This window comes from Ornithodoros turicata, chromosome 5, assembly GCF_037126465.1.
Source record: "Ornithodoros turicata isolate Travis chromosome 5, ASM3712646v1, whole genome shotgun sequence".
In the NCBI taxonomy this organism is placed as follows: Eukaryota; Metazoa; Arthropoda; class Arachnida; order Ixodida; family Argasidae; genus Ornithodoros; species Ornithodoros turicata.
Genome location: NC_088205.1, coordinates 56,535,080 through 56,558,999, shown reverse-complemented (window position 1 = coordinate 56,558,999; position 23,920 = coordinate 56,535,080). Strand labels below are relative to the sequence as shown.

Genomic DNA, 23,920 nt, shown 5'->3' with positions numbered 1-23,920 from the left:
GTAAAGGTCACTTTTTTACCCCACCAATGTGAAGAGTGTGCCTAATTTAGTCAAATTAATGCTAATTGACAGGGATATTCAGGAGCTATCCCATCGAAAAAAATAGCCGAACATCATGCTCTACGGAGGTCGCACAGAATAGCGCACGATGAATATTTCAGCGCAATCTTTGTCAGTCCGACGAAAGGAGGTTGGAAACCCAGCCCTCCCCGATATCGCAGAAAGAGATAAAACAGGCACGGCTTATCACGTCCGACTTTCGCTGGGATAACGTTTTCCCTCTCCCAATTTTAGGAACTGTTGCTTTTTCTACTATCACTCTGTGGGCTGGCTTCGGAACCTCCTTTCGTCGCACTGAGAGCCATTGCGCTCAAAAAGTCATCGCGCGCTATGGTCCGGTGCTCCGAAAAGCATGATATTCGGCTATTTTTTCCGATGAGATAGCTCGTGAATATCACTGTGAACAATCATGAATTTGAGTGAATTCGGCACGCTCTTCATACTGGTTGGGTAAAAAAGTGACATTTACTTGGCAAATTTCAGAGATCAGTTCGCAAATATTTACATAATTAAACTTGGAGTACATGACATTCACATTAGGAGGTGGCAAAAACCTAATAAGAACAAATGCTCTTGACCGCATGATTCTAGGTGGCGTAGTTTTTTTATTATAATTCAATGGCACGTTTTCTGGGACACCCTGTAGGTATGTGCCTACTCTACAGCAAGCCACAATAGCGCAGGCTAACATTTCCCTCCTTTTTTATGAGAAACATATCCCCCCCCCCCCCCTGTTACCATCGTTTCTGGGTGTGTGACTTATGGCGATTTCGGGTGATGCATTTGGGGCACTTTTTTCTGCCCCGAACCCGAGCGGTAAATTCGGGTGGTGCGGCCAGAGCAAGAGCCGCGTGTTAGGATGATGCACTACGGAGCAGTTCGCTCGCCCCAAGAGCACTTTTTTGGCTCTTGCTGCGAGAGGCCGAGCCAAAACCGCTCTCAACTCTCTTCTTCCGCTCTCGACGGCGAGCATGCGCATATATGTGCCTGGCGAGTGTCGTCTGCCACGTATTGCTCTTGCGGCTGTCTTCCTGTCATATGGCCAGTCATCTGTTTCTTTGTTGCGTTCACCATTGACGGCATGGATCTTTACGAAAGCGATGAAAGTTCCATTGACACCGATAATGCGAATGACAAAGATTATATGACCTGCTTCCCGCAAGCTATGCTTGTTATTAGGTGAAAGTGCTCGACGATGCCAACGACATGCCGGAAGTTCACGAACACAACTAACGCACAATGCGTTGCGAGCGCAGCGACCCTCGCAGAAGAGCGTCCGACAAATTCGGGTGATGACTGCCCCAGAGCGACTCCCGTGTAGAGCATGCACTGGACCTGGGCGCTCTCGCTCGGATTACCAGGTGCATCACCCGAAATCGCCATTAGCAGAAATTGAACAAAGTCGTATGACATATCCACTTTTTCAATGTAACCCGCATGCACAGGGCTATCGTGCAGAAAAAAACACAAAAGTTTTCACGAGTAGGACTTTGGTTGCTGAACAATGGTGATGCCAAGTAGTGTAAAGTCACCTCCCAGTAAACCATCTACGTCCAAGAAATATTAGGTTCTGGATATCCACTGGAGTTTCGTGAGCATCCATCCGACGCCTAATGAATATCCATAGGGGATGCACTTTAACCCTGTTTTGGTATCCAAGAGATGTCTATACGATTTATTTCATGAATATGTGGATGTATCCTGGAGGTTAAAATACTGCGCGCCTGGTTGCTCCTTCGAAACACCATGCTACATGCCTGGGCTCTACGATGAGTCTGTACACTGTTCTCATTCTACATTTTATTTTAAAACCAGGGCCAGAAAAATATTAGAGATATATGGAGTGTTAAAAATACTGTCCCACAAGTATACAACGCTGGGGTTAGAGCCCTGCACCATCCGCGGATGGAAGCGGATATCCGCGGATATCCGCAAGATACTTGCGGATTCGGATGAAGATTTAGCACTTTCTGCGGTGTGCGGATCGGATGCGGATGGCGCGAGGTCGGATGCGGATACGAAGGCAGCGGATCGGTAGCGGATCGAATGCGGATATACCGCGTGCTGTCATTTTTCCACCAGCAATTTATTTGTATTGCGCGCCGATAGCCGACAGCGAGCGCATGTTCGGGTTCACCTTTGACCATGCACGGCGGCAAGACGGGAGAGGAGGCATTCTGGCGTCTCGAACCGCGCGAGCACCGACGAGGTAGCGTTCCACGCGTTCCAGAAGTCTCTCCATATCGCGTTTGTTGAAAGGTTTACCTTTGCTTGTCGTCATGACTGAGTCCTTCCGTGACAGCATGGAGGCACCCGAAATTATACCAACATGCTTCCGGCGGTCTTTACGCGTCTTTCGAAACGTGCGGATTTTGCGGATCGGATGCGGATGATGCGTTTTGCTCAGCGGATCGGATGCGGATGTAAACTGTTGTGTATGGTGCGGATGCGGATAACGTGTGCGCGGATGCGGGTCGGATGCGGATGCCAAAAATCCCATCCGCGCAGGGCTCTAGCTGGGGTCTCAGCCTTTGTGGTTCAGCCTTTGTATTGTCTACTGTAGAGCGTTCTTGGAGGGAGGCCACTTGGGCGTCCCTCAGTAGCCTCTCTTGGCTTACTGGATGGAACATATACAGAAATGCAAATTGTCGGGGCACGGGATTTGTTGTTGTTGTTGTTGTTGTAGGGTAGCGTGGCGTAACACGTTTGCAACGGTGACGAGAATACGGCCTTGCAATTATCCCGTACATCGGCAAAGTCAAAGTGTACGAGCTGATATTATCGACATCCCTTCCTCTCGGGTACCGTGTTTTTAATTCAGACTGTCGTCTGTAGCATGGTTGCATCGTGTGTGGAGCCATAAAGCCGATAGGTTTCCCCTGCAATATTTTGCAAGAATGCGGCACGGAAGGATGGAAATATCTCCAATATGATAAAACAGGCACAATCAATTTTCGCTTGCTATTATTTGACACCTAAATAGGAAAACCCTAAAAAGAGCTGTTGACTATAGTGCACAACTAGCATTACGTGCACATACGGATCGTGACATACGGGGAAACGTACGGGTCGTGAACCACGTTTTCTCACAAAGAAACATGTTTATATGAGAGGACGCACACTGTGTGTTGCCCTCCAAACACCACTGAAACGCTTTAAAATTTCCTGTGTCACGATGAAAGATGAAAGATGAAAGTCACTGAAAAGGTTATCCAGCTGTAGGACTCGAACCCACACCTTCACATATGTTTGCCTCAAATGAAGAAGAAGAAAAAAGGAAGAGGGTAGCACTTCATGATGGCCCATCGAATAACCTCTGAAAATCCCCACCGAATATCTTGCAGACATATCTGCCAGGATAATGTGTAAAGTTACTTTGTGGATATCGCCAGGATGTGCATAGGACGTATGCGATGTCCAAGATGTTCCCAACTTATTTTGGATATCCCTGGGAGATTAATGGTTTACTGGGCTGTATGTTGTGGGGCAGCCTGGATCATGCTTATCGTGCTGCTATACGTGTACAATCTTGAAAATAATGTCCAGATGACCAGCATAATATGAATTATTAGCTTAGTGCTCATGTTTTTTTCCTATTACTATTACTAGGTTACCATACTATTACAAAGCTCAGTGGCATTGCTGACATGATCACGTGAGGTATAGGAAGAATGTGTTTTTGGAGTGGAAGTCGAAGTTCATTGCGCATCGTAGCAAAATCTAAGCTACACCATTTGTATGCGTGTGTAGAAAAGGGGCCTGATCTTACTGTCCGTCCCATTGACGGCACATGCATACCCATTTCTTACCCTCCTGTAGCGGGTCAATAAATTGCAATACGGTCCTAAATTTTCTGTGGTAGGTATACTCGTATGTAGATGTCATCGCAACAAAAATGCCGAAAAGGGGTAAGTCGACTTATCCGCTTATTGCATACAGAGGTTCAATTTCATTGTGAAGGACGGTTGTTTCTCGCCGTGTTATGCTGTGAAGTTTTGCTTTTTAGAGTGCGTAGGAGACAACACAAAACAGATTCAGGAGATGAGAGTAAGGAACCTATACGAAGCTCGTAAATGTAGTTTGCTTTCCGCCTCTCTTTCCGCGATTAATTCTCATTGTTGCCAGCGTTGCTAAAACCCAATTTCTTGGTCACCGATAACGCAAACTCGAAACATTTTCCCCCATTTCAGCTTCTCCCGTCGTAACAAATGGTTCGGCCCGAAATTAAACGGCAAGCGGCTCACCAACGCATCGCTTCGCGCAACTAAAAAAGACGAAGAAAAAGTACAGGGACGAATAATTTTCCACCACATATTGCATTACAAGCGATCGGAGCGCGATAGCTATAGGCTGCCGTGTTCGCACACCTTTGATCAAATTAGAGTTGCTTCGACCGCGTGTGGAAGAATGCCGAACTTACGAGGCTGAAGGTCGTAAGCATAAAAGCAATAAGAAACCGTTTACGTAAGTTTGTGAGCCATTTTGTTTAATAATCAAATGGAATCTGTCTCCCCGTTTTAATATGACAAAGCAATAAAGCGCCGTTAAAGTTGCATACGACTGAGGCGCCTCGAATGAGCCTCGAATGCGAAATGATTGTGGCATTTGACGCATGCCAATTGTTACGAGAACGCTTCTTCTGCTTTTTTTTTTTTTTTGTGTGTGTGTGTGTGTGTCTGCATGCAAAGTAAGCGCACGAGAAGTACACTTTCGTAAATAGGATTCGCTGATTGTTCCCATGTTGCGCGCTTTCAACAAACGGGTCGTCCGCAGCCATAAATATTCATTTGATGTTTGCTTTTCTTAAAAGGTATAAAAAATGCATTCGCAGGCACAGACCAGGGAGGCCGCAAATAAATTTCCATTTGAGAATAATTTGCCGAGCGTTTTTCTGCGGAGAGGGTACAATGGGTGCTTTTCTCCGTCTTTTGTGGGTCCATAGAGATTGAAAGCGCAGTGATGCTTTCTACACGTTGAAGGAAAAGTTTTTGTACTTTCGTGTCACGCTCGTGCGGAACGATTGAAAAGGGTATCCATGTATTAGCTTTTTTTTTTTTTTTGGAGGTGTCGATGCCGAAGTGTACAGGGTTAGAGAGAACCCATTAATGTGTTACGGTGCTCATTGGGTCTACATGAGAAAGGGGGTGTCTGGTGAGGCGCTGTCCCCGAAGCACGAGGGAAAATTGATGTATATACTTCGGAGTCTGCTTCCTCTGGACGATTGGGCCACGTCAAAATGTAATAATCACGTATCGTTATTTGTTAGTGTCCTTCTACAGGGTGTTTCAAAAAACGTGTTATTCGGACTTTATAAAAAAACGGGGCGACGGAAAAATACGGGGTAAACAGCACTTGTGTGGCAACTGAATTTGCCACCTTGTAAAAATATTTTAATTTGATTTTAATTAAAAGAAATTGAATTTCTTTAATTGAACTCCAAAATTTCCCAAGTCAACCTAACGTTTTTTTTTACAGAATTAGAGATTAGCGAACTTAGTCAGATCCACCAAGAAATTCGCTGGATATTGCAAATGGAACTGCCCCAAAAAAGTCCAGAAATTGAAGCATCAGAGTTTCGAGTATTCAACACCCTAAAAACAGAACTTCACCGCATAGCACGCTGTGCGCCAACCATTGCCAGGAATGATTGAGTTACCGCTTATGATTGAACGAGAGAGGGGGGCGTACGCCTTTTTGTGACAATTTTCACATATCCAAATTGCCACAAAAAGGCGTACGCCCCCTTCTCTCTTCGAATCAGAAGCGATAACCGTATCGTATCATTCGTGGCAATGGTTGGCGCACAGCGTGCTATGCGGTGAAGTTCTGTTTTTAGAGTGAACGGCGCACAAAATCAGTCGCGAAGACACGCGGAGAGCGGGACATGCTCCTACCCCCACGAAGCTAGAACAATTTATTGCCGAACCGGCGTGCAGCACAAGACGTGCCGATAGCAAGGCGGTTGACATTCCACCATACGTTGATAAGCGGCAAATAAAAATGATTCCGCCTCTTTTTTCCCGCCCTCTTTTTTTTTTCGACCTTCTATCTTTCATGGGGGCAGGATGCTCTCCGCGCATATCTTTGCGACTGATTTGAGGCGCCGTTGAATACCCGAAACTTTGAAGCCTCAATTTCGGGACTTATTTTGGGCACTTCCACTTGCAATATCGAGCGGATTTCTTGGCGGATCTGACTAAGTTCGCTACGGGCTCTCTAATTCTGTAAAAAGAACGTTAGGTTGACTTGGGAAATTTTGGAGTTTCATTAAGGAAATTCAATTTATTTCAATTAAAATCAAATGAAAATATTTTTGCAAGATGGCAAATTCAGTTGCCGGACAAGTGCCGTTTACCCCGTATTTTTCCGTCGCCCCGTTGTTTTATAAAGTCCGAATGACACGTTTTTTGAAACACCCGGCCTGTAGGTAGAATTGCTTTATTTTCCGTTTTAATTTGAAAGCGCGCGTATATTGATAAAGTGAAAGCCGATGATTGTCCAGGTCCTGTCTGCGCAAAAAATTGTGCTATATAGAAACCTAACATAAGGAAAACCCTCTGCCACAGCCTTGATAGTGTGACACACCTTACGTGTAAATCTATTCGTGTGTTCGGGACGAGCTTAATGAACGTGTGCTTAAAGCAGTCGAGCTGCGCTAAAGGAGTTGTTGAGTTGAGCTGAAAGAGAGAAAAAAAATTGAGAAAGAGGCACTCATTATGAGAGCCGGCTACTCCAGGTCACTTAGAAAAGCAAAAATGGCTAACTACAATAAGAACAGTGTGAAACAACATTCGCTAAACGAAATTGCTTAAGGTTAGGTACCTCGCACAATTTTGTGCAAACTGGCCATGGACTTGTTTGACGTTAATCATCACTGTCACTTATCTTTACGGCGATCGCTACACCTGATCTTCGAAAATGAGTTTTCTTCGTTTCGACACGTTCGATTGAAATATTTTCGTTGTCTTACAAGTACGTTTCCGATTGAAGAAACTGGACATTATTTTCTACCTATTACTTATACTCCTTCTTACACTGGAGATCGCAATAAGGGCGCAAGATTTCGATTTTTGAAAAACATTATTTGTTCAAAAAATGCTTATGCTTTCTATTTGAGGAAAAAGTGTAAACATTTACACATTGCGCCCAAAATTGAACGGTAATCGGTGGATGTCCTTAGCAACTCTGATAGCACACAACTGCGCTTTTGACGATTTTTTTTACTATAGTGTCGCGATATCGCTGCTCAATTTCGTCAACGGTGCGTCGAATTCCTTCCTCGAGTTCAGGCATTATTGTTGGTTTGTTGGTGCGAAAGTGGTCTCCATAGATCGCGGTAACCGCGCAATCAAGGCCACCAAAACTCAGTTATGTTTCGATAGCGAACGCCATTCACTGTCGGCGCAACGCATGCCGGGCCAAAGCCTTCCTGGCAGTGAGAAGGCAGACGGGACAGCACTACACGCTCACCATATCCCACACTACGATATTGTCCATAGAGGACCACCGATCTCTCGTTTCGACTATATCCGCTACTATAGGAAGATGAAGGATAAGGATAACGATGCCTTTTTGGAACTGCATAAGTGTTCCAAAAAGGCGCACGCCTCCCGTTTTCAACCAATCAGGGGACAGAACGATGTCATTAAGCGGCGCAGCTCGCGCCGCCTCGCCTGCACCTCGCCAGCTCGCCGGCGACGCAGCTCAAGCGGGTACAAGCGGCACGTAAGCTGAGAAGAGAAGAAACAAGGAAAGAGGCACGGGAACCTTTCTAAGTCACGCGAGGATCGTGTTTGGCCGTCCGCGGCTGCATTCTCCGACTGTTTCTGTAATTTTGATTGCGCGGTTATAATACACCGCGAAAATATTTTGCATGGTGGCTCCCTAATGGACAGCTTGACGAATGAGACAGGGTTTCGAGCCACGTTACCACGTAACCACGTTAAATATCACCTCATCGCTCCTTTAAATTTTTCATTCTTATTGTTGGCATGAGATACGCCGTATTTGTCATTTACTCCGTAACTGCAAACCTGAGCGGGGCAAAAACAGATAGAAAACACAACACAGCAGCTCAACTATATAGTCTTTTACTCCTTCGACGATGTCGTGAGATTAGCTCACGCTGCTCTTAGGTGTCCTCGTTCCCTGTAGAGGTCTTGACCTCTTCAACTGTTTGTCCCTTACTTAGTCTGTGTTCCTCCTTCAGTGTTTTAGCCAGGATAACTCTTCTGTCTCGTTTCTTTTTATGTGTTGTTTTCCCACACCACATGTCCCGGAGAAGACACTCCTGACCCCAGAATAAGCACTCCGTGCTTTTCTTTTTCCCTCTCAGCTAGCCCAAATGTACAACGTACCTGTAATTAAGGCCCCTCGATGGAATCCCGTATTATAGATTTAGCAAAGAGCTGTGCTTACATATACAGCTGTTGATTACAAAAGAACTTAACCAAGCGACATGCATAACTACTTGAAAAGGTTCTTTCTTTACTATGGACTATACGTTTTCATTCATGTTCGCAAGGTATAGCTTTGGTTACAAATTAGAATATGCTGGTCCTTTAAAGGGACGGTCGCATCCAGAAACCCATATGTGAAACCCATACCGCCCATACGAAACCCATATGAAACCTGGCTAACCTTTCCTTTCTTTTTTTTTCTTAATAAACATATACCCCCCCTCCCCCTAATGAAACCCGTCGGCCGATGTTCGACATCGGCCGACAATCTATACTTGGCAAATTTTTTTCGTCCGAATAGTGCGTAGATGTTAAAGGGACTGTAAAAATGAGCGCTGCTTCCGCGGCCGCAGAAGCTCCGGCGGCGTGACGTCAGCTGACGTCACCGTGGTCAATGCTCCAGGACGAATAAAATGATACCATAGTTTCGAAATCGATTGGAAAGGACGCGACTGTCCCTTTAATAAGCGATCCTCCTATATTGGAACCGGAAGCCTTGTGCCCTGCCACAAATAGCATCCATGACTTGAGAACCCGAGACGAGGTAGGGACGATAACAGACAAACATAAACCCGATCTCAATGTTTGTGCTGCGAGTACGCTTATTGCGTTACAGTGTTCATGTTTCGTCGTGTTGCGATGAAACTCCCCACTGATCATCATTCAAATAAAGTTGTTGTTATTCATGTTTGCTGCTTTGGGAACGTTTTGTAAGCAAGCACTACGTTGCTTTCCAGGTGCCCTTCCCTACAAAGTGTACACAACGGCAGGAACCCCCGAAGGTGTTCTCACAGAGAAGAGGAAGCAGCGGCGGATTCGAACCACTTTCACTTCGGCGCAACTCAAAGAGCTGGAAAGGGCATTTCAGGAGACACATTACCCTGACATCTACACTAGGGAGGAAATAGCTATGAAAACGGATCTCACGGAGGCCAGAGTTCAAGTAAGTGACATTTTCTCGTTCCTGTCGTTATCACGCATTATGCAATCGCGCAAGAATGAAAAGCGAATGGAAGAGTGTTGTGGCGAATATCATACAGGCAACCAGTATCGCAGGAAACTTTGTCGTGTCAGTCTGGATACACGAGTACGTGATAATGGTCGCGGTTCCCAAAGTGCCTTTCTGAATTCCCGTCAGTTTAATGAGTCATCGACTTCAAAGTACGACCGCAAGTTTGTTCGTTGCTACTTGCGAACGATATTTAGCCCGTGCATTCTTCGGCACCTCCCCATGAAACAATGACGCAATCAGGGATCGGAACCGGAACTAAACCGAACCAAAATATTATTTTTCTCGCGTTGAACCGAACCGGAACTGAACCGAAATAAATTTAGGCAGTTACCAGTTCGCGAAACGGTTCAGATGTAATGTGCGTTGTGAGAGATCGGAAGTACGATTTACACGGTGGATTGAGCCGCGTTGCCAAACAAACACGAAAGCGACGAAAACAAAACTGCAACCCAAGTGTGCTAGGTATTTCCTCCTTGCAGCTATTGCGTTCATTCAGTTGTGTTAGGCCTTCCTTTTGGCAGCTGTAGGCTTCCTTCCGTCATCACCACCACCACCACCTTGTACGCGGATTTTGTATTCCAGCAACCCCACGTTTTCATTTTGCGCTGTGTAAACAACGGCCAGACCCTGAGGAAGTCGTAACAGGGTGTATACGGTGAGTGAACATATAGTACCGTAACGTTGCACCTGAAATGTAGATCTGTAACACAGTGTTGAGGGGAACCACTGTTGTGTCGGAAACAACAGCAAAAAAAGTACCGTAATTTCACGCGTATAAGCCGCACCGCAGATAAGCCGCAGGATCCGTTTTTAGGAACGTTTTAAAAATTTTCTGGCAGATAAGCCGCACTCGCAGATAAGCCGCGGACAATACGACGCGACTGATCTGTGCTATAAGGGAGACCAATAGAGAAGGTCATAAACCCTGTGGTCCGTACTCCGGAGTCGGCATGGTGTACAAGAAGGGCGAAGCGGTTCAGTTCTAGTGTTCTACCCGGATCGGATTGTGCCCTTGTTGCATGTTTTTCATGGATCGCTGGGTCAGTGGTACTCCAGGAGACACCAGGAAGGTCAATCTACTCGAATGTGGAGGCGCCACTGCTACGTACTGTTCGTGCATCGGCAGGGCGGTGCTGTCCCAGAGACACTGTCGGTTCTTTCGTTAAAATCGGTGCATGGGGAAACTACATAGGAAAAATAGTGATCAGATATGCCGCACCTGTGAATAAGGCGCAGAGCGCCCGTTAGAAAAAAAAAATCGCGCATAAGCCGCGGCTAATACACGTGAAATTACGGCATATTGTTATTTGAGAATCGAAAGGATGTGCATTTGCTTTTAGCCCATGGCAATCTGCTCAAAATTCACTTTCCTGAACCGGTTCGAACCGATATTTTGCGCTGCTGCGGAGCTGAACCCGAACCGAACCAATATCCCTGAACCCGAACCCCAACCGAACCGGAAAAAATAACGGTTCCGATCCGTGGTTGCAATGCATAAAGTCACACAGCTTCGATTCAGCGTCTCAAGAGTATAAGACTTCGTGGTTACATTATAAGGTAGTGGTCTATTTGGCGACAATACGTTGACGATACGAAGGCATACATATAGAAGCTCATAGTGCGTCTAGTGCATGCTATCAACGCGCAGAAAACAATGCCTTTTGTGCCTTGAGACAGTTGTCAAACAACGACAGGTCTGCGGTACATTCCTAAAAACCCCAACGGAAGTGATAACCGTAATGCTGCTGCTGATTTAATTCAGTCGCCATAATCACCGTCCTAACACAAGGGCGATCCACTCGAGCTGCCATCTAATATCTCAAACATGATCCACCCGCTTAACTATACCCCCATCGACCACATGGATCATTAACCCCAGCCGTCGCAGGTGCAGAAATCACTTCCCTTCTGTAACCCCTGCTCCCCACGAAAAGCACAATGCGCGCACAAACTGAAGTGGGGGAGAGCCTCTCTCTTCTCCGCTGGATGAGGAAGCAATTATGTGGCCAGCCCTCGCTGTCAGATCGCGAGCTCGTCGTCATCGCACTCCATGACCACTAGCCCCGCCTTACTTCCAGGCTGGGGAGCACGACTGATGTTCAGTTTTCATTTTTTTAAAGGGATCGCCTTTATGCGTGTGCGCACGGATGGCATCATCGCACGGCCTGCAGTACGCGCTACGGTGGGCACTTTGTGCGTGCTTGTTGCGTATATGGCGCACCTTTGGTGTTTGATGTTTACGAAAAAAATATTTGGGAGAGATTGAATTCGTCACACCGCCGTCACCTTTGTGGTTTCCAACTCCCCTTTCTAAACAGAAGCAAATCATGTGGTGGCTGAAAACAAATGTTTGGATGAACCAGAACGAGCAGTTCAACTATACATACGGTAGTTCATCCTCCCATCTTAGCCGCCAATAGTAAGCTGGTGGCATTGCACAAACTACTTACGAACGGCGCCATCCGCCAGGTGCGCTGCACGCGTTATGTGCTGGGTCTTCGGTGCGTGCTAGAAACTGCAGGTAGACAAAAATTTGGACAGTATTTTTTTTAGCGTATTTATAATGGCTAACCTAAACGAAATGTCCACGCCCAAGTAAGGCTATCTCATCAGACGATATCCTGTCCCTTTAACTGCACAACCTTCGGAGTTTGCCGGGGTACTGGCGTCATTTTCGACCACCCAATGCTAACATTTAGTAATGTTGGAGCGGGGCTTTCTTTTCTCCAAACTGCTCCAAAGTGACCATCATCCTTTCTTCCCATCCCATCCCATGGTATCGGACACCCTTTCCAGCGAAACAAGCCATGAAGGGCTTGCGCACAACAAGAAGGAGAAGATAAAGCGGCGGTAATAACGCAACAAATGAGGCGCCAGAGACAAGGCCCACGTGACCAACGAGGGTCTCTCCAATCAAGGAGAGTGCTCCGTGACGCGGACAATGTTTGATGCTCTCTTTTCCATTCTACGCGACACAGCAGGATAAAGGGGAACGGTGGAGGGGTGGGTACAAGCGTTGGGCTATAACTGACATCGGTCGGCGACACGGTCTGGTTATTAAAGCATCATTCGCCGTCACAACGCCACAGTTTCTCAATGGAAACGTACACAGCGACGCGTGCGCCATCTGTTGAGGTCCCTATATAGGGTACACAGAACGGGTGACAGGCCTGATGTGGGAGCACTTTTATTGGCATCAAGAATAGAAGACGGTCTGATATACATGCTGGTACACTTGCGCTAGCATATGTGAGGACATACAAGACAAGAAGAAGACACAAGAATACAAGGACCTCTCAACAGCTGCGGAACTCTATGCCATCCTTTTCTTTCTACAACACATCGCTGATTTTACCCCGCGGGAATGGTCGGTCTTCACAGACTCCAAATCTGCACTTCAAGCTATTGAAAATTCCGGCATACGAGGCCCATCCGCACTCCTAGTCACAGATGTGTTAATGGCTTACCACACTGTCTACGCAGCAGGCCAAAGGCTATTGTTCTCCAGTGGGTTCCAGCCCATTGTGGTGTCGTGGGGAACGAGCAGGCCGACAGCGCCGCTGAAGCAGCACTCTCGTATCGGACATGGACCAGTATTGCTCTGCTGAGAGGAGACCGCCGTTCCATTCTGCGACGCCTCGTGACACCACTGGCTTCCCGCCAATGGACAACCGACATTCTCCCCCCATCTATGTTGAGCAGAGTTGATCCAACGCTCGCTTTCCGCATGCCGCGAAACGCCTCTCGTCAAGATGTTGCATTAATCCACCGAATGCGCCTCGATGTGGCCTTTACAGCTCAGTGGCGTTACCGCTTGAGACAAGTTGACTCTCCCACCTGCTGTGCTCTGTGCTCTGTGCCACTGTGGTGCTCTTGAGGATCTGGAGCACATTCTTCTTCATTGTCCCCACTAGCAACATTCCCGGACCGCACTCTCCGAGTCTCTTAGTCAGCTGGACTCTCGCCCCTTCTCCATATCGAAATTGCTTGGTTCCTGGCCCAATCCAGCCCAGCAACGATCTGCGCTCAAAGTTCTTTTGACATTTCTGGACACCATCGGACTTCGGTGAAGGGGCTCATTATTTTATTTCCACATCCGCACCAGCAATGGGGTAGAGTATCGCCTCTGGCGATGAACCTCCCCACTCTCCATCTCAAAATAAAGTTGTTGTTTGTTTACAAGGGCCTCACCACACAACACGACCAAGGACAACCCTTGCGCAGAATGATAGCCTTATCGCTGCTGATTTGCGGAAAGCGCAGGGCGTGCGCCTTCTTATGACGATTAGTGACGATAACTGCACAACTGCCTCGAAAAAGACGTAAGCTTCCCGTTTTCAATAAATCGGAAAAGAACACAATGTCATTAGGGTTGGTGGTTGACTAAGAGCGCGCTAAGTGTTGAAGTTCTGTTTTAAGAGATGTACACTCTTAAAAATGAACTTCACCACATAGCACGCTCCCAGCCAACCATCATCTCGAGTGACATCGTTCTCTCCCCTGATTTGTTGAAAACGGGAGGCGTCCGCCTTTTTGTGACAATTAACATTTCTACATAAGTGTCACAAAAAGGCGTACGCCTCCCGTTTTCAACAAATCAGGGGAGAGAACGATGTCACTCGAGATGATGGTTGGCTGGGAGCGTGCTATGTGGTGAAGTTCATTTTTAAGAGTGTAGGGTCTACTGTTGGCCATGACGTACACATGCAGTACGGACGTACACTCTCAAAACAGAACTTCACCGCATAGCCCGCCGTGCGCCAACCATTGCCACGAATGGTTGTGTGGTCGCTTCTGACCAAATCACTTCTGATTCGAACCGAGAGGGGGGCGTAAGCCCTTTTTGTGACAATTATCATATATCCAGATTGCCACAAAATATGCCCCCACCCCCCGTTCTTTGAATCAGAAGTCATATCCCTGTCATCCGTTGTAATCGTTGGCGCACAGCGTGCTATGCGGTGAAGCTCTGTTTTTAGAGTGTATATATAGCTGTCTTCGCGTGTTATTGCACCTTGCACTGTGCAGTCGCAACTGCTGGTATCAGTTCATCCATCAGTACGTGTTCGATTTTGTCTGTTCGGTTGCGTTAACGTCGCTCATGATAACCCGGTGATTTGTCCATGCTTCGTGTGAGCGGTAGCATCACAGCCTGGCGTCTTAACCACACTCTAAAAACAGAGCTTCACCGCATAGCACGCTGTGTGCCAACCATTGCCACGAATGATAGGGTTATCTGATTCGAGGAGAGAGGGGGCGTACGCCTTTTTGTGGCAATTTGGATATATGGTAATTGCCACAAAAAGGCGTACGCCTCCCTCTCTCCTCGCATCAAAACAGATAACCGTATCGTTCACGTTAATGACTGGCGCACTACGTGCTATGCGGTGAAGTTCTGTTTTAGAGTGTGGTTAAGACGCCAGGCTGTGATGCTACCGCTCACACGAAGCATGGACAAATCACCGGGTTATCATGAGCGACGTTAATGGCTTACCTTGGCACAGCGCAACTCTATCACTTCGCTTCTTCTTCATCATCATCATCATTGTGCATTTTGCATCCTGTTTCCACTGCGCTCACCCCCGGACCATTTTAAGACAAACTCTGCATACTGTGTGTAAGCCCGGGTTTTGCAGCACACGGGCTTTTGACAATACTCGACAAGTCTTCAATTTCAATTTTTTTCAAAACTCTGTAACAACTGCGCAAATTATGGCAGTTAAGTAGTTCATGCCTTGCCTCTCTTTTCATAAATGCTAATGCTAAATGGTAATAATAATGCTAATGATGATAATGATTCAATAAACGCTAATCAAACGGCGAGTGTGACAGCTTCGTCCTCCAACAAGCACAAGCGAAATACTCAACCAACTAATGTCTTTGATGTACATATAGAGACGGAACACATGGCGGGTTTGCACACAACAGACGCGATAAGGGTATATGAGAGATGTCCACTTGCACAGCACGCATCGTATCACTATGTACTCACGCCCTGGTGGGTATATGTCGATCAGTTTAAATATTCTGTCTTTGGAGTTTCCCTGCAAACAAGCACAGAAGCGGCAGATGCAGTCACCAAAGTCCACTTAAACCTCCGTTAAATGCTAACACAATTGGTCGCTGGCACGTCACATGTCTGAGCCCTGCCCATTAATCAAACCTGGTGATGGCGCACGACAAAACACGTGTCCGACAAATTTCGGGCTTTCGCAGAAGAGCAACCGCATTGGACAAAGCGGCACGTGTCCGAAGGGGGGTCCGCGTGGCGCGTGCCCAAGAACAGCACGTGGCCTCCTACAAGGGGACTTCTGATTGTGGCGCGTGTGGGGCCATCTGCCGACACAAGAAGTTCTGGTGCCTATGCTTGGTCTGTGCGGGCTCTGTGCCTGGGCTACGTTTGGACACTGGTACTGCTAGAGTTGTTGCAACCCCTACTTCATAGTCACCAACCACAAGAAAGTTTCGCGGCGAATTGTGGCGTACGGAAATAAACGTAACCACAAACAAAGAACACAACGATAAACAAAATAAAAATATACAGAAATGCGCGCGTTAACCTAGGTAGGTTAGTAACAACAAAAAGTATTCAAAGTTTTGTGCCAGAAGCGCTACCTTTCCACAAGTTGTTGAACGGGGTGAGTGTTTGTTGCGCACATGCCGTCGCCCTCATTCCAGTAATTCCATAAATCTCATGATAGCCCATTGCTGCCTAGCTCCTGCTGGCCACGACATACTGTTCCAATGAAACATATGCGAATGATGCAGCGCGCAGAAAACATAAAGTGAATGCTGCTCAATACACGTACTGCTCAAAGCCTATACTACAAAGCATCCATTGGGCATTCTGTGTCACCGAGTGACTAGAAATCAATATGGTTCACAGGCGTCACGCAACAAGAAGCAAAGCAACGTTCTCCTGTACATATAGCTTACCCTGCAATCTTAAAAATGAACTTCACCGCATAGCACGCTCCTAGCCAACCATAATCTCGAATGATATTGTTATCTGCCTTGATTTGTTGAAAACGGGAGGCGTACGCCTTTTTTGTGACACTTATGCTGTTCATAATTGTCACAGAAAAAGCGTACGCCTCCCGTTTTCAACAAATCCGGGCAAATAACGATATCACTCGAGATTATGGTTGGCTAGGAGCGTGCTATGCGGTGAAGTTCATTTTTAAGAGTGTATGAACAGCATAAGTATCACAAAAAAGGCGTACTCTCCCGTTTTCAACGGGATAGACAATCAGGGCAGATAACGATAGCATTCGAGATTATGGTTGGCTAGGAGCGTGCTATGAGGTGAAGTTGATTTTTAAGAGTGTACGTCATTCGAGTGATGGTTGGCTAGGAGCATGCTATGCTGTGAAGTTCATTTCTAAGAGTGTAGGTTAGACGAGGAGAGAGCATATCTTTCTATTCTGCAGGTGGTACAACATCAGTATCATTTTCAGAGAGCTTGAGCCCAGCAGAACAACGGAGCTCCCGATGTGAATGACATGCAGGAAATCGGCCCGCGATAGCACCAAGTTCTTTCCCCAGCGCCGTGCATATGGGGCGCGTTTCGTTTAGTCAGTGGCTTTTTCCCCTCCTTCTTCCCTCTTTTTTCCCCATAATATTTCTCTTAGTATATGAAAAAGAGGATAGCTGGAATGGCAGACCGTGTTTTTGTTCTGGCACAAAGAAACCGCATGTTCCATAAGACCATATCTGCTATATACACAACAAAATGTATTACCTGCATCAATGCACGAAATTATATGCCTTCTCCCTTGTACAAAAATCTCTCTAACTGTAACGGTCGTCGTACGCATCTGTTTGTCATGATCCCTCTGATTTACTGATTTACCCGCACGTCGCCATAATAAGGTAACTTTCGTTCTAACTGGGACTATATCGAGCAGGAGAATCTACACTTACAATCGGCGCATATAAATCAAAGCTATACGGGAAACTGGCCCATCAAGAAGACGTTCTCCGCAGGGAATCTCCGCGAGACCGCGTACCTTTTATGCACCGTTATAGGAGACAGGGACGATCTATTTGCACGGGGAACTCACACTGCACGATTGATGACGATACCGATTAGGATCGCCCGCCTTCTCGCTCCGCAGGTCATCACCGTCCCCGTTCGGTCAGCTGCATCGGCCGCTTTGCAAAACGCGTTCCAGCCCCGCTTTCCGTCGTCCTTCGCATACGCGGTGCCAGATGTGTCGGAGTCCTCAATAGAGATTATAGCCGGGACGAAGCATAGAGTAGAGCACAAACAGTGTCACGAGTGCGTTCCTGCCCGCCAAACATTGAAAACGGGGGAAGTTCATAAAACAATGATTAACCGGACTTCTCCCTTTCTCCGTATATTTATATACAGTGTATACCGTTCTTTGTACTTTGATGGAGCGGGGAGAACTTTTTGTCGCGTAACCGTGACATATGTGGCCCGTTTTGTGAAAGATTAACACATGCGCGGCTCATACAGGCGACCGGGGACGTGCGAGGGGCGGAGAAGAGCTTCATCCGCAGCGCCGCTTAACCATCCCTAAGTAAGTCGTATAATGCGTTCCCCCGCGCTGGTTTTGCGGGTTCGTCTCCGCGTGTGTGGTTTAGCTCGGATTTTGTCATCGCCGCAGGTGGCAGATGTGACGAGTATGTCTCGCTTGCTGGAATTAAAAAAAGAAGGGGGAAGATTCGAAATAATATCCGTGACTGGGTAATCGCATCTGCGAAAATGTATTCACCTGCTGCTTTCAGCTTTTATTGTTATTCCCAATAAGCTTTTTTTTTTCTATCTCTCCTTTCGTGTCTTCTTTTCTTTTCTTTTTTCGTAGCTATACGCATGAATGAGCCCGTGATGTGAGCTCCTTTGTGCTCGTGTTGGCATTAACTGTGCCATGAAAAGAAATGGCGCGTGTATGGGATCCCGTTGTTTCCCTTGGCATGTTACGGAATACACGTGGTAATGGTAATCTCTTGTCTATGATATTCCTCTTTTAAATCGTGTCGTTCCTGGTGTCGTTCCTGGTGTTTTATTGTAGAGACCAGCTCGCACCCAGTCTGTGTATTATAAACAGAAAACAATGTTAGCCAACAGATGAAACATGAGCAAATAAATGAGTGCCTATGTTGGTGTCGTTCTTCTTCCTCGCTCCCTGTTTGTACTGCGTTCATTTCACTAAACGAGACGAAGCTTGTGTCGAAGGTCTGCTGAAGATTAACCGGATGCGACAATACCCTGAAAAGGAGAAACAGTTTTTTACCCAAGCAATACACGCGCGTCAATATATGAAGGAATCCAGATATCCTGGCAGTGTGCGGCTTACCCAGACATTGACCCCGCAGAAAGAGCTGATGTAGCTGTACTCGAGTATCAAGATTTTGCGGCAGTGGGTCAGTTGCTTTTTTGTGTGCACGTCCCGCGGTCATCAAAACTTAACGCACGTCTCTTTCGTGATCAGCGTGCATGCAGAACAAAACGTTACCTGTGCCTGTGCCGCATAATACAGAAATATCAGAGAGGCTGTAGCCAGGAAAGAGGGGGGAGGGGGGTTCTTCTTGTCAAACCCCCCGAAATGGTACCTTTGGTAGTGCATTTGGGAGAGGGCAACGAGGGTGTAATACTCCGCTCATATGTAAAGTCGCCATATAGAACCCCTCCCGAAATATTTTTCTGGCACGCCACTACAAAGCTTTACTAAATACAGTGACCAACGGAAGGACCACCTATAGGAACAAAGCCTGATCGCCTAATGACGTGACGTAATAATTACGAGTCCGCCAATCACGACAGTGCTTCGGCGGCCGTATATCCATGGAGACGAGCGCTCCATGAGCCACATGGACAGCCACTGGTAGCCACAGAGAGCCAGTGTTCGCAATTGTGAAGGTGCCCCTATAGGCTTACAAAATGACTTCGAGTCAAGTGGATTGATTGATTGGCAAAAGAAAAAAAAAGATGTTAGCCCCGACCTATTCGGGACTGGCTACTCCAGTATGTGCTGTCTAGGGCTCATTATACGTAAAACAAATGAAGGAAAAGAAGAATTGAAGAAAAAGAAGAAGAAAGGGAAAACTATACCAATCTATACATTTGGTGACGCACACTTGCCCAGACGCCAGTGCGGAAAATTAACTCAATCACGTGCGAAAGCGCGAAAAACTCCACGCACGAAAAACAAACAAAGAGCGTCATAGAGTGTGAAAGAGGTGCGTCGAAGCGAGGAATCGCACAAGGGCACGTATGGCAGGTATGAGCTGATTTCCAGGCCAGCAACCAAGAACCTTTTCGGTGCAGTATGAGCAATTATCCAGGCGGGCCAGCCATGACAAAAGGATACGACGTACCGGATACATCAAGTAGACCACATACTCCAAGACCAAGACCACATACTCCAAGACTGCTCATGGGCAGTCTTGGAGTATGTGGTTCACGTCTTCCGCTACACCACACATAACGCAGTTGAGGGGAGAAACCCTGCCGAGTACAGTAGTCGGCCGCTGCGTGGCACGTTGAGACGCATCCTGCATCCTATATCCTGCTGTGAGCGACATGATGGGTCGAGGAAGCGCTGACGGCATATAAAAACGGGGTCCACCTTGAGCAGGAATGACGCAGCAGGGACACTTCTTCGCCAGAGTTCATTGCACAGACGTCTCGTGAGTGTACAGATTGCTCCTTCGCGTCCGCTTGGGTAAAATACGCAAACGCCAACCTCCATGGAGGGAATGTACAGCGAAAAGGCGGCGAACTTCGCTCGCGCATCGAACGACCTGCGCGAGGCGCCAAAAATGCGAGCGTCCCCCGGCGATCTGCCCTATGGAGTCACTAAAGTTACTAAATGATCTACGCAGCTTATTTAGTGACTCTAGCTCACCTTACCATGGTGTTGGTGCCGCCGAACAACTGGCGACGGAACGCGTGTGGTAGTCTGCCGTGCGAACTTCGTTGCCAAAAATTCGCTCCACGGAGGTTGACCTTAACCCGCGTCGGTACACCACGTGTGAGCTAATCTCGCAACTAACAGCTTCATTCGGCGCAATGTTTGTTTTAAGTCTTCTGTACAGTGTTTCCACGCAATACCGAGGCTACTGTCCCTTTGTCGTGTCACATCCGCTTTTATCGAATTCCTCTCATATACACTTTTTTTGTGATCCTGTTCACTTCGTTATAACGAGGGCTTACTGTATGTTAATTTCCACAAATAGGCGTACGGCGCTCTCTCTCCAAATCAGAAGTGATAACGGCTTCATTAGGTGCAATGTTTGTTTTAAGTCTCCTGCACAGTGTTGATACGCAGTACCTATGCTGGCTGTCACCTTTCTGGATTCCCATCCGCTTTTATCGAATTCCTCTCATGTACACCTTATTGTGATCCTGTTCACTTCGTTATAACGAGGGTTTACTGTATGTTAACTTCCACAAATAGGCGTACGGCGCGCGCTCTCTCTCTCCAAATCAGAAGCGATAACGGCTTCATTCGGTGCAATGTTTGTTGTGTTTTGTCTCCTGTACAGTGTTAATTGCCACGCAATACAGAAGCTGGCTGTCACCTTTTTCGTGTCCCATCCGCTTTTATCGAATTCCTCTCATATACATCTTTTTGTGATCCTGTTCACTTCGTTATAACGAGGGTTTACTGTATGTTAACTTCCACAAATAGGCGTACGGCGCGCGCTCTCTCTCTCTCCAAATCAGAAGTGATAACGGCTTCATTCGGTGCAATGTTTGTTGTGTTTTGTCTCCTGTACAGTGTTAATTGCCACGCAATACCGAGGCTGGCTGTCACCTTTTTTGTGTCCCATCCGCTTTTATCGAATTCCTCTCATATACACCTTTTTGTGATCCTGCTCACTTCGTTATAACGAGGGTTTACTGTATGTTAAGTTCCACAAATAGGCGTACACCGCTCCCTCTGTCTCCAAACCAGAAGCGATAACGGCTTCATTCGGTGCAATGTTTGTTGTGTTTTGTCTCCTGTACAGTGTTAATTGCCACGCAATACAGAAGCTGGCTGTCACCTTTTTCGCGTCCCATCCGCTTTTATCGAATTCCTCTCATATACATCTTTTTGTGATCCTGTTCACTTCGTTATAACGAGGGTTTACTGTATGTTAACTTCCACAAATAGGCGTACGGCGCGCGCTCTCTCTCTCCAAATCAGAAGCGATAACGGCTTCATTCGGTGCAATGTTTGTTGTGTTTTGTCTCCTGTACAGTGTTAATTGCCACGCAATACAGAAGCTGGCTGTCACCTTTTTCGTGTCCCATCCGCTTTTATCGAATTCCTCTCATATACATCTTTTTGTGATCCTGTTCACTTCGTTATAACGAGGGTTTACTGTATGTTAACTTCCACAAATAGGCGTACGGCGCGCGCTCTCTCTCTCCAAATCAGAAGCGATAACGGCTTCATTCGGTGCAATGTTTGTTGTGTTTTGTCTCCTGTACAGTGTTAATTGCCACGCAATACAGAAGCTGGCTGTCACCTTTTTCGTGTCCCATCCGCTTTTATCGAATTCCTCTCATATACATCTTTTTGTGATCCTGTTCACTTCGTTATAACGAGGGTTTACTGTATGTTAACTTCCACAAATAGGCGTACGGCGCGCGCTCTCTCTCTCCAAATCAGAAGCGATAACGGCTTCATTCGGTGCAATGTTTGTTGTGTTTTGTCTCCTGTACAGTGTTAATTGCCACGCAATACAGAAGCTGGCTGTCACCTTTTTCGTGTCCCATCCGTTTTTATCGAATTCCTCTCATATACATCTTTTTGTGATCCTGTTCACTTCGTTATAACGAGGGTTTACTGTATGTTAACTTCCACAAATAGGCGTACGGCGCGCGCTCTCTCTCTCCAAATCAGAAGCGATAACGGCTTCATTCGGTGCAATGTTTGTTGTGTTTTGTCTCCTGTACAGTGTTAATTGCCACGCAATACAGAAGCTGGCTGTCACCTTTTTCGTGTCCCATCCGCTTTTATCGAATTCCTCTCATATACATCTTTTTGTGATCCTGTTCACTTCGTTATAACGAGGGTTTACTGTATGTTAACTTCCACAAATAGGCGTACGGCGCGCGCTCTCTCTCTCCAAATCAGAAGCGATAACGGCTTCATTCGGTGCAATGTTTGTTGTGTTTTGTCTCCTGTACAGTGTTAATTGCCACGCAATACAGAAGCTGGCTGTCACCTTTTTCGTGTCCCATCCGCTTTTATCGAATTCCTCTCATATACATCTTTTTGTGATCCTGTTCACTTCGTTATAACGAGGGTTTACTGTATGTTAACTTCCACAAATAGGCGTACGGCGCGCGCTCTCTCTCTCCAAATCAGAAGCGATAACGGCTTCATTCGGTGCAATGTTTGTTGTGTTTTGTCTCCTGTACAGTGTTAATTGCCACGCAATACAGAAGCTGGCTGTCACCTTTTTCGTGTCCCATCCGCTTTTATCGAATTCCTCTCATATACATCTTTTTGTGATCCTGTTCACTTCGTTATAACGAGGGTTTACTGTATGTTAACTTCCACAAATAGGCGTACGGCGCGCGCTCTCTCTCTCCAAATCAGAAGCGATAACGGCTTCATTCGGTGCAATGTTTGTTGTGTCTTGTCTCCTGTACAGTGTTAATTGCCACGCAATACAGAAGCTGGCTGTCACCTTTTTCGTGTCCCATCCGCTTTTATCGAATTCCTCTCATATACATCTTTTTGTGATCCTGTTCACTTCGTTATAACGAGGGTTTACTGTATGTTAACTTCCACAAATAGGCGTACGGCGCGCGCTCTCTCTCTCCAAATCAGAAGCGATAACGGCTTCATTCGGTGCAATGTTTGTTGTGTTTTGTCTCCTGTACAGTGTTAATTGCCACGCAATACCGAGGCTGGCTGTCACCTTTTTTGTGTCCCATCCGCTTTTATCGAATTCCTCTCATATACACCTTTTTGTGATCCTGCTCACTTCGTTATAACGAGGGTTTACTGTATGTTAAGTTCCACAAATAGGCGTACACCGCTCCCTCTGTCTCCAAACCAGAAGCGATAACGGCTTCATTCGGTGCAATGTTTGTTGTGTTTTGTCTCCTGTACAGTGTTAATTGCCACGCAATACAGAAGCTGGCTGTCACCTTTTTCGTGTCCCATCCGCTTTTATCGAATTCCTCTCATATACATCTTTTTGTGATCCTGTTCACTTCGTTATAACGAGGGTTTACTGTATGTTAACTTCCACAAATAGGCGTACGGCGCGCGCTCTCTCTCTCCAAATCAGAAGCGATAACGGCTTCATTCGGTGCAATGTTTGTTGTGTTTTGTCTCCTGTACAGTGTTAATTGCCACGCAATACAGAAGCTGGCTGTCACCTTTTTCGTGTCCCATCCGCTTTTATCGAATTC

General features: G+C 46.6%; 1 protein-coding gene across 1 annotated transcript in view; it reads left to right on the top strand.

Moving 5' to 3' along the window:
- Positions 1-23,920, top strand: part of LOC135394483 (paired mesoderm homeobox protein 2A-like) — a 101,865-nt gene that overhangs the window by 46,366 nt on the left and 31,579 nt on the right. The window contains exon 3 of the mRNA XM_064625242.1: positions 9,257-9,462. Within this exon, the coding sequence (XP_064481312.1) occupies positions 9,257-9,462 (206 nt within the window). The remainder of the gene's footprint in view (positions 1-9,256; positions 9,463-23,920) is intronic.